The sequence below is a fragment of the Protopterus annectens genome, chromosome 9.part0 (genome assembly GCF_019279795.1).
Source record: "Protopterus annectens isolate FY-2018-M chromosome 9.part0, PAN1.0, whole genome shotgun sequence".
NCBI lineage: Eukaryota > Metazoa > Chordata > Ceratodontiformes > Protopteridae > Protopterus > Protopterus annectens.
In genome coordinates, this window is record NC_056743.1 from 932759507 (window position 1) to 932777057 (window position 17551).

A 17551-nucleotide genomic window follows, 5' to 3' on the forward strand; every position below is an offset into this window, starting at 1 on the left:
AATGAGAATATTTAAAGATCGGAAGAGATTAAGTTGGGGATGGGATTGAGTTGTGGCTGGTCAAATGGGATCTGTAAGGAAAGGTTTAGCTTGATATAATATTCCTATTTTTTTTTACAGCATAGTGGATGCATTGTTTGAATTGCTAAATGGTGGCCTGTTATCACACCTAATAGTTTGGTGCAAGTTACTTGCTCTTTGGTTATTTTGTGAGAGGCCTGATTTCATAATTATTTTCTTTGAAATGGTCCGACAGAGCTAATAGCTTTGCCTTTTTAGCATTTAGAGGTAACTGGGAGTATGATTTTTAGTAGAAAGAAGGAACTGGTATTATGCCAATGGGCACTTTTTACATGAGTTGAGACTGCATTTTAAACTATTGTAATATGTTATCTTTTGAGACAAACAGTAGTGTGTGATACAGTATTTAAATGCTTTGGATAGGTCTAGGGAAAATGGTGCTAGTACTACTTGTCCTTTAGTTAGGTTTTAGTTTATATGTCAAGGAAAGATGTTAATGCTGTTTTCATGCTTTGTCCTACTCTAAATCCATGCTGTGTGTGAGAAAGTAGATTCTTGCTGGTAAGTTTCTGTGTTTGTGTGTATTTATCTTTCTAGTATTTATCATAGAAGAGAATAACCGTTACTGTTGTTGTGGAGAGGTGCCATCTTTACGTAGGGGATCTACATAAGATTATTTCCATTGTATGTGTATGTACATCTCTTTGAGGGATTAGTTAATAGTTATGTTGGGTGTGCTGTGGCTTCTGCACATGTTGAAGAAATTAAGGGTGAAGGTTATTTGGTGCTAGAGTTGTTGGTTTTAATTTGTTTAATCCTTTTAAGAGACCGTCTGGACATATACAGAGAAGGTTCTTGCTGTGTTATTTAATTGCATCTGCTCATTAGAAGAAGGATTCGTTTTTATTAAAAATATGGTGGCATGAATGAACTGTGTGATGGCTGTTTGTTAGATCACTGTCTTTTATTTATGGTTTTGTAGATTTTGTAGCGTTTTGTTTGCAGTATTTTCCAGACTTTGTCCCATATTTTCTGGGTTTGACTGATGTTTTACTAAGGGATATGTGTGCAGGGATATGTGTGCATAATTTATTTGCTTTTTTGCTCTGTCCAGTTTGGCTGTTAAATGTTTTCTTATTGAAGTATTTTTGTTCACATTATATATTTAGTTGTTTTTGCTGTATTCCATGTGCCGTAGATGGGATGACTGTTGCTTATGATTGGGAGACCTTCAGCGCGATTAATCTTATGACATGAAGATTGGTAATAGCCAATCTAATATGCTTTCTTTGCACATTGACCTATCTATTCTTATTGGGGTGGTTTATTGTGTTAATTCATGAAGGTTTATTTTTTCTTCTGTGTTACTGTTGTCCCAGTTAAGGTTAAAGTCTCATAGGATGTTCACCATAAAAGAACATCTTCCACGATGTGGATATTAAAAGTTTTCTGAGGTGGGAGGAATATAGGTAGAGGCTGTATACAGGGATTTATGGATATTTTCAAGGTTGTTACTAGTAATTTTGCTTTGTTGAAGTCTGTTATTGAAGTTAGGTGTTTTGTTGTATTTAGAGGATTTGGAAATTAAAACTGCAGTTTCTCCTGCTCTTTTGGTTAATCTGTCAGGACCCAGCACACTGTATCCTTTTCATATTTCCATATTCATCCTTTATTTTTGTTTTTAGCCATCTTTCTGTTATGGCTAATATGTCTGTTTTGTATGAGAAAATCCAGGTGTGTGTGTGTGTATACATACAAATATTTCAGGCACAGGCAATAATGCTCTTCAAGTCAGTCAATATGGCAAAACAGTTATTCCCATAAGTGTCCAAGTTGTTCTTAAACATATCTAAATTAGTACTTGCTTTAATGTAATTTGGTAGTCTGTTCCATACATTAGCTACTCTGTCAGAGAACCAATTAGTGCACTTCTCATTCCTGTCAAATCTTCTACATAGTTTGTCTGACGATTCTCTGCTACTTTTTGATAACCCCAAACATTCCCAGAAGTAGTTGTCTCTAAATGCCCTATATACCTGAATAAGGTCTCCTCTTTAATATCTATACTAAACACTGTACAAGTTCAGATATTTTAGTCTTTCATAATAATTTAAATGTTCACATCCATGGATGCCCTTGGTATATATTATGATTGCTTGTTTTCTTATAAGGTTTCCATATTTTTATTCTATACTCAAGTTTGGGCCTAATGTAACTTACAAGCAATGATTTCATAATTTCTGATTTCCTAGACTTTATAAATCTTTTATACACCTATAGTTATGCAACTGTCATTAAGCAGTTAGTTGATATGATTAGAAAAACTTAAAGTTGGCTCTACCCATTTCTGTAGGTCCTTAAAATGTATCTACAGTTTCAATCACTGTGCGCTGTATAAAATATTCACTCTTCAATTTTATGACTCCCAACTCTGTTATGATTATTTTTTTATGTATTAACCAGCATATTACTCTCCTGTGCCTTATGGTCAATTTAGTCAAATTCTTTGGCAAATGTGTCCTATCTGTAATATGTGTGAGTGTATGTCAGGAAGTTTTAGGAATGTTTCTGGAATTTTAAGTCTAAGAGTTTAAGTCCTGAGATTGAATTTAGTGGCTAGTTAGTAAAAGTTATGGAGCATTGTCAGAAGGTCTTTTATGGAATTGTTTGGCTATTTGTGGAGTAGATTTACTAGGGGGTATGATTCTTTTCCTTTCTCTTAGAATTGTTTGTTTACAAGAATTTAGGCTTAAGATGGATGATTACGATTCTGCTATAGAATTGGTAGATTATGGCTATTCAGTTGTTTTATGTGCAGTATTGGTCAGCAGAAAATAGGAAAGTCGAAAATGTTTTAACCAGAGAAGTGGGTAGGGTGCCTAAAGCTGTAGAGACCCATTAATACTATGTAGGACTGAGAACTCTGGTTCCATGAAGTTAACAGATATTAAGGCTCTGACTTCTGTAGCACAGCTGTACATCAGTACCCCTGTAAAGGCCAGCTGCAAGTTAATATTTTTTCTGATGACCAGGCATTGTATTATATCTGGTCACCTCATGTCCTCCGTGGGGAAGTGGGTGTGCAGATTTTATTGGGAAGGATCTGGTGACAGTCAGTTTTTGTAGACCAGATGTGTGATCTGACCGCTTCCATCACTGTCTCTGCAAAGCTGATTATCTCCCTGGGCAAAGGAGGCTTAACTATCATGGCTTAGGCACTACACCTTGAGAATTCAGTCTGCCTAATATCTGCCATGGCAAGGGGGTCTTTGTAACATTGGTGGTATAATGATGAGTGTAGATGCTTTCTAAGCAGCTGACCCAGGTTCAATTCCTGGCCAGTGCAAACGTTCTATATGTTTAGACAGTCTTTCTGATCCTGCAGTTGAGGCAAAATTTGCTCCTTTCCCAGAGGACGTTAAGGTCCTCCAAGAGGGATTTTCCGTAGCAAATAGCTAGTGTCTAAGTCAAGGACTAAAACTAAATACCAAGAAATGTGAAACTGTATCCTTCAGTAAGCATGACCTTCCTTGTGACTATCATGTTGACAACACACCCCTGAAAGTTGATCCTGTAGTCGGGGATCTGGGAACTTAAATCAACAATGAGCTGTCCTTTGATCATCAGGTATCCACTGTTGTAAGGAAGCCTCCTCCATCACACATTTTGTATCTAAAAATATGGCATACAGGTCCAGGGATGTAATTATTCCACTGTATTTGGCTCTCATTAGGCCAGTCTTTGAATATAATGCCTCTTTCAGTATGTACCTGCCCAAACACTTGACACGACTAGAACAACCACAACACTTTCTCACGTAAAAAAAATCAAGGGCCTAAATCATAAAATCTATGCATACTGTCTCTTGTTTTGTCCCTCCTCTTAATATCATAGAGGTTAATAAGATATGACCTCGCGTATAGAGCCTCAACAAGACCCTATCTTGTCATACCTGTTTCACATTCACAAATAGAATGATAGTGTAAATACCTGATCAAGGAATCTCAAATCTCTTGCAACACAAGCAGGACACATTGAATGGATAGATATGTATTACAGAGCATACCAATCCTTTGGAGCTGTCTTCCACTATGCATAAAGCAAAGTACTTCTCTTACCCTTTTCAAATGAAATTTGGATGGCTCGATAGGAAACCATGGATTCACCCCTGCCTTAGCACCCATGTCCCTTATGGAAAGGGGAAACAAGTAAATGTGCTAATGTAGCTTTATTCTGCACACCCCTGCGTTATTCCTACACAAACTATAAGGGTTAAAACTATCACAGGAATGCAAAACTAGGCTTCTTAAAATCCTCGCACATCAGTAGCCTTATAATTACCTGTGACCTATACAGAAAAATTGCTAGAGTATGTTGCTTTTTGACTAAGAGAGTACAATCCCATCTGTACTGGCAGCTGAACCTAACATTTCTGGTACCTCAACCCTAGTTCATACTAAGAAGCCTCCCTTGCTTGAACCATCATCTGATGCTGACATCAGTGAGGAAGATGACAGACTTAACTCGAACTTCATAGACTTACTGTACTCTGTGGCACAACGCCAGTGACAGAGTTACTGTCATCCATTTTCTCATTTGAGGATGTCTCCTTTGGAAAGACCCTAAACCTGATACATGAGCATTTTATGGAGGGTTCAAAAGAATTATTGGACTCCCCACAAAAAGTATCTAGAGCTGTTTAGTATAGATGAGCCCAAATGCACTGCCATTCTGTCTTACCAAGTGTTTGGTGCTTGTGAGAATGCATTGCTGGAGCCAGACTACTATCCCCACAGATACAAAGGAAACATTTTACAGTGGAGGAAAATACGAAGTACATGCATAAGAACCATACTGCAAATCCAGCAGTTGTCTCACATAGTTGGATTAGAGGCTCCAAGATGTTTTTTCTTTACAATACTTTGATCAACAACAAAGAAAACAAGGTCCTAAATCATTCTAACAAGAATGCATATACCTCAGTGTCTTTAGGGTTCGAGTCTTTAAAATGCCAAACCTATATGATGCAGTGCCAGGGGTTTGTTCAGATGTAAATGAAGGAGACGGTAGAATCTAAGTTAATGATTCCATGCTAAGGACAAGATTGCCTAAATTTCTGTGGATTTTTCACAAAGTGAGTAAGCATGGCATTAAATATGGGTATAATGCCACTGATGCATCTGCCAAGGCTGCAGATATTGCAATAAGAAGTCATGCTTAGCTAAAGATTCAGCCCCAACCCAAAGATATCAGGGGCCACAGTCTCAAAGCTGCTCTTGATAAACACTCGAGCTTTGGCCATCCCTCCCATGAAGTACTTTAGAGGCTTGAAGAAAAGAGCAAGCTCATTCATTATTTCACCTCCAGTTCCTAAATGTAACAGGAGCTTCCTCACCAGACTGTGGCCCTTCTACCAAAAGTAGACAAGCTGAACAATTTAAACAGAAAATGTCTTTCAAGAAGAACTAGAGAAAAAGCGATTAGGGCTTGCAAAAAGGCAGAGGAATAAGCATTGAACCCCCTTCCTGATTTGTCTGTATAGCAGCACCCTCCCATTCACCATGTTGGGAGGACGGCACAGTTTTTTCAAGAGCAGAGTTGCCCTGACCTAAGTCATTGGGTAAGGAAACTGATAGCTACTGGTTAGTATATGAAACCTTTCTCATTTCTTGAATGCTTCTCAGATGCCTGCATAACAAGTAGTCTTTGTGGGACCACCAATAGATCAACTTGTCTGTATGGCTGTAAAGAAGGTTTTGATTGTAGAAGAAAAGGCCAGGCTTTTGGTCAAGACTCCTCCTGTTATGAAATAAAGACCTTTCTTAGAAACCTCTTCTAGCTTTCAGCCCTAAACAAGTTTCGGAAAGCAAAAATTGTCAAGATGTTAATGCTTTAGGCTCTACTGCCATCACTAATTAAGGTTTCATACACTCTCCTTGGACATTAAAGATGCCTTCTTCCACATTCCTATTTTCAGAGCATGGAAGGTTTCTCTGGTTTGTAGCAGGGTATCACCTTTTCTACCACCAATAAAACACCAAAAAATGTAAGTAGAAAACAAACACTGCACGAAGTTGATAAGCCACCCGGTTCTGCTTTATTTCCGGGTACCTCAGCTTTTCGCCTTCAAGGGATAACTAGCTTCAACTTAGCCAGCACCTTAAATACATAATAGAATAATTAATTCAATTCAGTATTCACTCCATTATTCAATTAATTGCCATAGGAATCCCAAGATTCAATTACTATCCATGCGAAAAATGAATGAAAATACCCAAGTAAATACATACCATATATAAAAACTTTCAAAATACATATAAACATATGCACATGTAAGCATGTTCCCCATTTCCTAAAGTTACTCCAAAGACCCTACTAACATTCATTACATTATCATAAATACCTGAAATATATCTAGCAAATTCAAAAATTCAAACAAACTTCCTGGTTTAAGCCCCCAGGGTGAAGGGTACCAAAATTAAAAATATATGTTTCTAAATAATTTAGTCTTGAGTGAAAATCCCCCCTCGCCCCGACAACCTGTGCTAAAACACTGAAAAATAGTGAGGACTCATCACGTCCATGTACAGATGAGAAATGTTGAGCCTGTTACAGGGCTCTCCCCTTTTTCCATTTCTAATGTCAGAAAGATGTTCTAAAATTTGTACTCTCGCCATCCTTTTGGTCTGCCCTGTATGCCAACATGTCTTCTCACATCCACATACCAAAATATACACAGTTTACAATAAAATTTTCTCCTTGACCGGTATTTTCTGCCATTAATGATTGTATCTGATCAATTGCATATTTTATGACAAAGACTACAATTTCCACATGGAAAGGTTCCATATTTCCCCATAACCGGGTTAGTCAATAACTCCTTTAAATTGCAAAAGCTGCTACAGGAGAAGCTCACTTTTTTGGGAAATATTTTGCCTAAAAACTCGTCTGAACTGACCATCGGCCATAGTTGCTTAATTATGCGCACAACCTAATCAAAGAAGGGACTGTACTGCATTACATAGAATAATCTCCTTTCCCATTCTTGATTCCCTTCATCATTCCTAGTAATACGATTGCTCATGCCAAAAGTGCACATACTCCCCCTACCTTTTCCCTTCTCCACCTTCCTCCTTGCTGCCTTCAAAGATTTGTATGAGTAACCCTCACACAATAATCTTTGCTCGACTTCATCCAGATAGGTACCCTGTAAATTTTCTTGGGAAGTATTCATAAAAATACACTTGAACAACTGCCCATAAGGTAGAGATACGACAAGATGGGATGGGTGCATGCTGGAAGCGTGTAAGAAATCAACTGCAGTAATTTTATGGAAAGGCTTAAACTGAACTTTCTGATTCTTATCCACAAAAAACACAAATCCAAGAAATTGATAACACCAAAGTTCAGTTGATAACTGAATCTCAAACCATGAAGGTTAGAATTCAGTATTTCAAAAAATGCTTCAAAATCACCAACTGAACCTCTACATATGAAAAACAGGTCATCTATAAAACGCTTATAGATGGCCACTCTGCTTTTAAAAAAGTCATGTATATAAATTGCTTCTCAAAATCTGCCATGTATAAAATGGCATATGAGGGAGCAAAGGACGCTCCCATTGCTGTACCCCCCTAATTTGTAAATATGTCCTGCCATCATACATGAAATAATTATGAGAAAGACAAAATTCCAATAACTTCAAAATGTAAGAAGACCGTGGACCTTCCCCAAAAATCCTTCCTACAGCTTCCAGACCCCAACGCTGTTCAATATTAGTGTAAAGGGCCACTTCATCCATTCTTACCCAAAAATAATCCTTTTGCGAACTTAATCCCTGAATACATTTGCACATGTCATGACCATTCTTGATGTGAGAAGGCACCTTCATCAAATGCTGTTTTAATGAAAAATCTAAAGATGTACCCACATTGTGCATGAAAGACCCTATCCCAGAGACAGTGGGTCTCCCCGGAAGGTTAAATCTGCCTTTATGAATTTTTGGAATGGCAAAGAATATTGGGTCACATCTTTTGGGAATAAATAGCTTTTTAACATCCAACGCTGTCAAAAAACCTAATCTTTCCCCCTTCTCCAAAAGTTCAAACAGTATTTTATTAAAGCGAGAGACTGGGTTAGCAAGCGAACATACATAAGCCTCTGATTGCCCTAATAAATCACAAACCATTTTATCATACTGTTTCTTACTCATTATTAATCAGTTACCTCCTTTATCAGCCTCCCTGAACACAAACATATTTGCATGACCCTGTAACTCCTTCAAAGCCTGCCATTCCTCTTTGTTCAAGTTGAAATATTTACATTTGAATTTCTTAAATTCTCTCTCAATGTTAAAATATAATAGTTTCTTAAACAAATTATTTGAGACGACTTGGGTGGTGAAAAAGTACTCAAAGCACAAGGAAGAACTAGAATATTGAGATGTCCATACCCTGTACGAAACCTCCCATCATTATCGCATACAGATTGTGTTTCACATAAAACATCATCATAATCATATAACGAAGCATTCAATAATGGGTCCTCATCATCTATTTCAGAATCACTACAATAAACATTCTTCTTTTTGAAAAAATACAACCTCAAATGCAAGTTGCGACAAAACCTATTGGCCTCTATTAAAAGGCTTGCTAAAGAGGACATTCTTGTCGGCACAAATTTAGCACCTTTTAAAAGTACCTTTTTTGCCTCCGAAGACAAATTGATAACACTTATCATGCTCACAGATAAAAGTCCTGTTGAAATCACTTGCAGTATCTTCCCTTTCACTTCGGTCTGATGTTCTTTCCGTTAATCCCCTGATGAAACCTCTGCTGTTGCTCCGATTGGTTAGTCTGATCAGGTGATTCATCCCCATGGATGCTGTCAAACAATACACTCTTTTTAGACGAAACATAACCAGAGGACACTAAAGAATTACGTACCACACTGCAACTATTGGGTTGTCTATTTTTAGAACGTCCCCAACGTGGTTTACGCTGCCATTGATAAATATTGCCAGACTGGAAATCATTCATGTCTCAGGCCAATTTTTTCTTTTTCCTGAAGATAATGTCATTTTCCACTTTCTCCACTTTTTTGTTTGATTTCAGTCATTTTAAGCCCAACAACAGCCACAGAAAAATCCTTTTTGAAGGATTCCTCCAAAACTATGATATCATTATGTAACTTGTCCAGGGCTCTATTATTACATTTCACTAAAATTTTCAACCACCCGAGAGTACATTCAAGAGCTACTTGTTTCCATTCTGCACAAAGATCTTGCTCATCCTCACCAAAATCACCAACTTGCAAGTGATCCACGCGTAGTCCTTTAGATGTAATTCTCAAGCTCACATACGTCTCCAACAGCTTTGTGTCATAAAATAAACTCACTTGTTTGGAAAAAGAGTCTCTCCAACTGCTCGAACCACCCTGACGAGCCATTATCCTTAGGTGGACCCCATGGATTCAACTGTTGAAATTTGGCCTCCCTTTCTTTAACAAAATTCACAAAAGAAAAATTACAAGCACTGCTACTGCTGGCATTATCCATCTCCATAGGGGAAGAAACCAACTTTCCCAAAAATATGGGAACTTCAACTTCATGCAGTGTTTGTTTATTTCTATCACTTTTTCTAGTTTTCCTGTTTGGTTTTGAGCTTTCCCCTGCTCCCAGGGTATTTACTAAATGCTTAGCCCCCTGCTTTGCCTATCCCATATTTTAGAGGTTACATGTTCACCTTTACTTGAACAGCTGCTTGATCCATCCCCAGACTGCTCTAGTTCTGTTTGTGTCTAACAAGCGTGGGGGATCTTCATAATCATGTAAAGCAAGCATACCCCCCCCCTCCGCACACACACACACACACACACACACACAGTCATAACATTTCTAGGATTAGAACTCGGCACTTGAGGTTTACTCCCTGAGGACAAGAACTTCCTTCTCAGCTCCTGCTTCAGAAGTTTCTTAAAGAGGAACCATTTATCTGTCATGGAAATCCTCCACATTGTCTACATCCCTTCTGAGTAGGATGCCCTAGCAGACCATCCAACCATATCTATGGCCAGTCTCTGTAAGTGGGTACTGGATCCAGGGATATTCAAGTACTTTACAGTAGAGGGCACATCCTAATCAGGACTATTTGCCACTCATAACCACTGTCAAGTCATGAGATTCTACTCAAGTTTCCCATGAAAATAGGCATTAACATTCAGTACTTTATTCAGTAGGAGAAGACACTTCTGTATGCCTTTTCTCCCATACTGATGATTTTGAAAGTATTGGTATAAGCCAGAAAGGAGTGGACCAATTTAACTTTTGTTTGCTCTTTTCTGACCGAGCAGCCTTAGCTCTCCCTACCTTTGCATCTAAAAATGGAGACCGACTGACTGTTAGTGTTTTGTGGCACACTACTGACCCAACTCAGAGGTAAATACCTCAGCAGTTTCAGTCTAATAGCATTGATGTAAAGTTCCAAATTCCAAACAAAGGGACCTTTGCCCAAGATATCCTGTTTACTAGAGGAAGCCCGCAAGCCTACTTCCAAAAGATCTTACCCCGGGTAATTGGGAGAAGAGTTTCCTTATGGTCTGCAACCAGTGACATCCACCCCAGAAAGCATCTTTTTAACAAGTTGTAACTTATCTAAGCACCCTTTTAAATGCAGGTCTGTCTTGTGTTTCATTAGAAGTCCACTTGTCAGCTGTTTTTCTTGTGTACCTGTGGGGCACCAGTTGTCTTTACCACTTTTATAAAGGGGTTGCTGCACATTAGGCCACTTGAATAAAAAAAAAAAAAAAAAAGTGTTATGAATTTTGTTGTGAAGAAGATTCTGTTTCCCCCTTTGAGCCTGCTAGTGATTATGGTTTTATGTTCTTGATTTGGAAGACATTTTTAGGGTTGTTTTTTTCTTCTGCCCGTAGACTTATCTGTACTAGAAGCTTTGTTGGCCAGCGAACCATGCAGCATGCAACCCTCTTTCATCAAGTTACAGTGAGTTTGAAGCCTATTGCTTTTTCTTGGAAGAAGGTGTTCTCTGAGGTCACATTGTGAACCAGAATGTTCAGCTACCAGTTTCTATCCTAAGCCCCTAAATAGAAGAGAGACATTTACATTCTTTGGACTTATACAGATAGTAGGCAACAGAGAGCTGAAATGTTACATGGCTATAATTGATGAATGGAGAAAATCAGATTCGCCTTTTGTTTCTTTTAACAATGAAACTAATGAAAGCTGAGAAGGCCTTGTATCAGTACAGTCACTGCCCAAGTGGTTAGCTTAACTGCATTGCTTTTTCTATTATGATTATCATGGTAATTGCTTAAAGGGGCAAGTAAATGCTCTTTCTGCAAGAGTAGCAGCTACGTCTGTTGCCTTTCTCAGAAATATTTCTGTATAAGTTACTTGAGAGGCAGCTACTTTGACCACCATTCAAACTTTTCATAAGCTAGATCATTTTTCTAGGAGAAAAGCAGGCTTTGTCCCTACAGTGCTATAGGGCGTATTGGCTGCTCGACCCTATGTCCAGGGTCTGGGCTCTGGGATTTGGGTTTGTGCTGGTTGTTAGTTCTCTTTCCATCTATGATGAATGCTACTGCAGCAGTGAGTCCTTCAGTGGACATAGTACTTCTGTGTTGCAGGTTACTGTAACAGCTGTGTTGTACTGATGTCTGTTTATTTGCATGTAATGGACTGAAATTTAAGTTAAGTAGTTTGCAGATGATTATGGGGAAAAATGTTGTTATCTGTCTCAGTAACAGTGTGCAGTGATGAACTAAATCAGCTGGTTAACAAATCTACAGATTTGTTGAGTGTTTTCTGAAGACTCTTAATGCTTTATGAGCTTTCCCGTCCCTACCCAGCGTCACCTTGATATTTTTGGCATGAAGTTGCAATTCTATGCAAGGGGGTACACAAAGCCATGGAAGTCGGATTTAATTGCTCAGATATCTATCTGCAGCAAATCCCTGCTCATGATAAATGCTACTGTAGCAATGATCCCAGTAGTCGAACATCTATGCCTTTATCGAATTGTAACATAGCTAAACTATATCAGGATGTAATAAATCCATGTATCCTTTTTTAAAATGGAGACCACATATACCTGGGTAAGTCAAGCATAATTTTAAGGATGAAAGAGCTTATACAGTAAATTTAATGTTGTAAGTGTATGGGCATTTGCAGTTTTGGTATTTGGACATATAGGATAGACATATTGTTGCATTGGCACCATATATAACATAATGCCTGTCTTATGAGGGCCAGATCATTGGACATGTAGGTTAGACATATTGGTGCTTTGAAATCATGTATAACATAATGCCTAGCTTATGAGGACCAGATTCTGGGGCATGTAGGTTAGACATATTGTTGCTTTGGCACTATATATAACATAATGTCTGGCTTATGAGAAACAGATCTTTGGACGTGTAGGTAGACATTTTATTGCTTTGGCACAATATGTAACGTAATGCCTGGCTTATGAGGACCAGATCCTCGGATGTACATATTAAACATATTGCATTCTTTATGGAAAAATGAGGTTCATGTATGCTTTTACTGCTCTATTAGTGCTTCCTCATGATGCTTCTACACATACTGAATGATAAACTAAATTTTTTTCGGAGAATTCTGTATTGTCTATTATTTTATTTTATTTTCCTATAGCTCCAGACATTGGCATTGCTTGCCCGGTAAAATTGTTCACTTCATTGACTAAGGCCTTCCCAGTCTTGGATCTCTGAATTCAGAAATTACATGAGAGTCTTCTGAACATACAGCTGTAACTAAATGTGGCATGCCCAAAAGGGGAGGTGTTTCAGTGTCTTCTGGCAATAAGAAAACAAACCATTAAGAGTTGCTCAGTATGTCAAAATGAGATTCTCCCTTTGGGTTCTCATCATGGGTATCATTCCTTTCCTGAGTCCAGAAGCCCTTTTTTCTGCTTCAGGCAGTGGTTTGAAGTACTTCCACTCTCAAGGATGTTGTCTTTCATTTGGCATTTCATATGCCCATTTTATGCAAGACATTGAGCAATCTAAATGCTGTCTACCGTTTATTTTATGTCCTTCTGCAGTTGAAGCTTCAAGTGTAAGGTAGGGCTCCTTTGGGTGATTTTAATGTTTTTTTGGGGAGGATTATTTTGCTTTCATTTGGTCCCATTGTTTCCTGTTACCTCACTATCCTCTCATGTGGCTAGCCCACTGGCACAGGGCAGGATTTTCACACCAGCATTGTTGGCAGCCCAGGTGTGACTAGTTGACCTAGCTCTTGGAGGGCTGAATTAGTAAGGGAAAGAGGGTATGAAGTCTGTCCATGCACGTCTGCTCTCTGCAGGAGATGAGATTACTCATGCTTTGTCGATGTAATGAAAAAAGTTCCTATATAGCGGCGTGCTTGACCCTCATGTGGAAGCAACTACACCATTTATGCAACATTTAGGCAGGGCTACAGTAGAAAATCCTGGTTGTGGCTTCCCCTGTATTTTCTTGAAAGGCACCTAAACGAGTGTCATTTTGACAAACAGAAATTAATGAAACAGTATTTGCTGAAAACAAATGAGTACCACAAGATCCATGTGTCTCTGGGGTAGAAACCTATTCACACACCCCATCTACTTAATATCCACAATTCTGAGGTTGTTGTGCCTTTGTGAGGTGAGACTTTTCCACTCCCCCGTACTTAATATTGTCTATGATGAGGTTGTTGTGCCTTTGTAGGGTGAGACTTTTCCACACTCCCCCGTACTTAATATTGTCTATGATGAGGTTGTTGAGCCTTTGTGGGGTGAGACTTTTCCACACTCCCCCATACTTAATATTGTCTATGATGAGGTTGTTGTGCCTTTGTGGGGTGAGTCTTTTTCACACTCCTCCGTACTTAATATCGTTTATGATGAGGTTGATGTGTCTTGAGGGAGAGAGATCTCCAAGTACTGGAACAACCCTGTCTGACACACCCCATCCAAACACACAGGAAACCTGTTTTCCATCACATTTCAAGCTGGACAATATAGATTTCCTACCCTTAGCAAAAACATTTTACAATGAAAGCACCAGCTTCCTCTAAATGGAGTTTGTTAAAACTTGAGCAGAATTTTGCTGCTGTTCTTGAACAGTTGTATCAACCAGTTGAAACTCTTTCATTGTCTGAATACTAGCCACTGGTCACTGGATTGGTTAACATTCATCCCTCATGAAGCATTTTTAAATGCTGCAGAGAAAACATTGCCCCCCCCCCCCCAAAAAAAAAAAAAAAAAAAAACAGTTGAGGTACTGTCATATTTGGTACAGGGCATGAGCATTGATAGGGGGATATGTCGCACTGAGATTAGTGGATTTCCAGACTGAAAATGAGGATTCTTTGTATGAAGATCTCACTCCAGTGACAAGTTACTTTGTATGGTACCAGAATCATAGATTTTCATCACTGTGGTAGACCAGTCTGAAATACCACAAAATCAGTATGTTTTCATGCTTAACCCCATGCTTCTTCACAAAGTGATTTTAAGGTTCAGTTTAAATCATTATATTTATTTGTGATCTCACTTCCTCGTGAATTGTAAAGTAGCTCAGAATTTCCTGCATAGTTTTCTGGTTTGTATAACATTGAAATATTATCTTCAGTTGCTATTTTAGTAGGGAGTGATCAATGTTTCCTTTATCAAAAGCAAACAGGGCTTGCTATTTTTAGGTATCTCATTTTACCATTTCTAGAATGTTGTTCTGAAATGTTTTCTTCCAAAACATCTTGAGAAGCCCTTTTATCCTCACTGTAGCAGATCAGAAGCATTTGCTACTTGCTTTTGGTAGTCTTCTATTCACAACATCTGTATTGATTTTACCTGATGTATATCCATAGCTTCAACAAACCCTTCAATGTGCAGCAAGCATCTTTGGCTAAAGTGGAATCTGAAAGGGTGGTACTGCCTGGGCTCTGGCAGTTCCTTTTGTGAGATGCTGTAGGTTTTTCCAACTAGATGTGTGGATTTACTTTTGTTAGGAATTACGTTCTTTTTCTTTGGCTGAGACCTCTCCTTATCCTTGGTCTCTTTTCATCAGATTGTTGTGGCAGGGGAAAACTGAGGAAGTGGAGAGCAATCCCTTCCTTTTTGAGATGTTGACATTAACAATTGCTTGAGAATCTGTCCTGCTAACTCCACGTGGAAGTGTTTAAGTAAGTTAAAACTCTGATGAGAAACTATTGTGGTAGGTATCTAAGTTCTGTTTTTAATATTATGGCTGTATCACTTGTGCTTGAGTATCGCCATCATGAAGCTACAGTCTGTTAGCAATAATAAATAATCTTAGTAAAATAAGTGCATATTTTTCACAAGTTTATTTCTTCAGAAATAAGAAACATGGTTTTGTCTTGGCTATTATTTTCTTAGAGCTCTACATTATTGGTTTATAAGGCTGGTGCATCAGTAGCATACCAGCTTTAGCCTTATATTTCCACTACATGTTATTTTTCTGCTGAGATATTTAAGACTTCATATGTAGAGCCATTTTGTAAGATGTGTTAAATGAAGGTTCTCTTTGCTTGAGTTGGTGGTAACTCAGGTAGATTTAAAAGACCCCATGGCACTACTGAAAACAGAAGGAAAAGTCCCCAAATGCCCAGACCCAACTTCCCCTAGTATTATAAATATCATCTCAGCCTCCCCTGAAGAGAGGCCATTAGCCTTCTGGGACTAACCTAGTCAACAAAGGATGGATGGATAGATAGACAGATAAATAGATAGATAATAAATTAATCTGTCTAGCCATTACTTCTTACCACCCACTCAAAACAGAGTAACATAATCACTGATGTATTTTTCTATATTACAGTACTTTTAATGTAAAACAAATTGTATTATGCAACTGTGATCAGCCTTCTGCTGGACAATCATGATGCAGTTTGATGAATTTGCAGTTTTTCAGTCTTTGTAATAAATTGTAATTGTCTTGCATCAGGTCCAGATTGTGGCTGAAAATTATTCTTGCAACCAGCCTGTTCACCCAGGTATTAGATATATGAACAAAAATAAATGTTTGTATTTTTGGTGACTTTGTTTAAACAGCATACACTTGAATGATATCAAGCTTGAGATAGGGAAAGCGTTAATTTTGCAATGTTTCATTAGCAGCAGTGTGACTGTGGAGTCAAAATACAGAAACAGCTGATAAAATGGTTTGTCCTAGCAATGTGTTTGGGGAAAGATGAACAGCATTTTAGAAAATGCCTGCAAAAAATAGCTATCCTATTACTTGACATGAGTATGTGATGGTGGTGGTGGTAGGAGAGATTAAGGTTTTGAGGCTTTAATTGTTGCAGTGTCTTTTTCAAAAAACATTACTTCAGTATGACTGCTGACGGGATATAATTAGAAAACTGCTTAATCTTGTCCATTAAATTGCAGTAATGACCACGTGTGATCAGAAAATAACATTTTTCTCATTTGTTTTGTCATTTTCCAGGTCTCGCTGGACCTGTCTTGTGGCTCCAAAACTGTTTAAACAGAACAGCTGATAACAGAGAAGAAGACGGTTAGTTAATTATTATATTATATTAATTGATTCACGAGTTAACATGCAACTTGATTAAGTCAGTCGGTCACTTAGAAATCTCCTTTTGAGTCATTACCTTATTCAGCAATGCTTTTCTTTGATATGTGTTTGTTTGTTTATAAGATGATAAAAAACAGAGGCTTGTAGAGTTCTTGATGCTTTCTGTACAGCTTCACACAAAATTCTTGTTTAAGACTCAGTTAAGCCTTTATTATTTATTAGAAGTGTCTGTTTTCCATTAATTGATGATTTAATGTGTTCTGTGTTGCCTTCTCGAGGGCTGTAGTCATCATAGCTCTGAACCTTCCATCACCCAGATATGGGACAAATGGGCGAAATGTGAGAGCACTTAATAACAGCTTACTAACAACTCCATCTAGGAAGCTCTCAGGATGTTTAAAATGTCTTATTTTATACTTGAGGTTCTTTTTATGAATTTATATAATTTATTATTCTTTACCATGGGTATTAGTTAAAAATATTCTTAGCTCTGTGTAACAGACCTTTTCTGTATGGAACAGTGAGGAACATGGACTTTAAGACTCAGAATGAGGAATGTTGCTCATGATGTCGTCACTTGAGAGGTATGGTAGTCCTAATGCAGACCAGCTTAAGGTGATGGAGCACCAACATGCCTTTCTGAAGAACACTGTTGGGGTGTAAAGCTATTGAATGACATATGGTTGAGAACAAGGTTTACGAAAAAGAGACTAGATTTTTTAAATTTTTCCTTTTTTAACCCCCTACCCAATGGCTCCACTACATTCACTGAATTAGCCTATTTTTTCTCTGAGCTAACAAGACACTACCACCCATTCATTTGCTGCTTGGGGTGTCTTATTAGCCCATTCGTTCCTGGCTGGGGTATCTTGCGTAGCGGCCATTTATTTCCCACCATTATTCATAATCTTCCACACAGACCTGCTGCACCACATCTTTTGCACTACTTTATGTTCACCCTGTAAATTTTTTT

General features: G+C 38.2%; 1 protein-coding gene across 1 annotated transcript in view; it reads left to right on the plus strand.

The window, feature by feature from the left end:
* Positions 1–17551, plus strand: part of TIMELESS (timeless circadian regulator) — a 955757-nt gene that overhangs the window by 862764 nt on the left and 75442 nt on the right. Inside the window, exon 25 of the mRNA XM_044083673.1 lies at positions 16489–16557. Coding sequence (XP_043939608.1) covers positions 16489–16557 — 69 coding nt within the window. The remainder of the gene's footprint in view (positions 1–16488; positions 16558–17551) is intronic.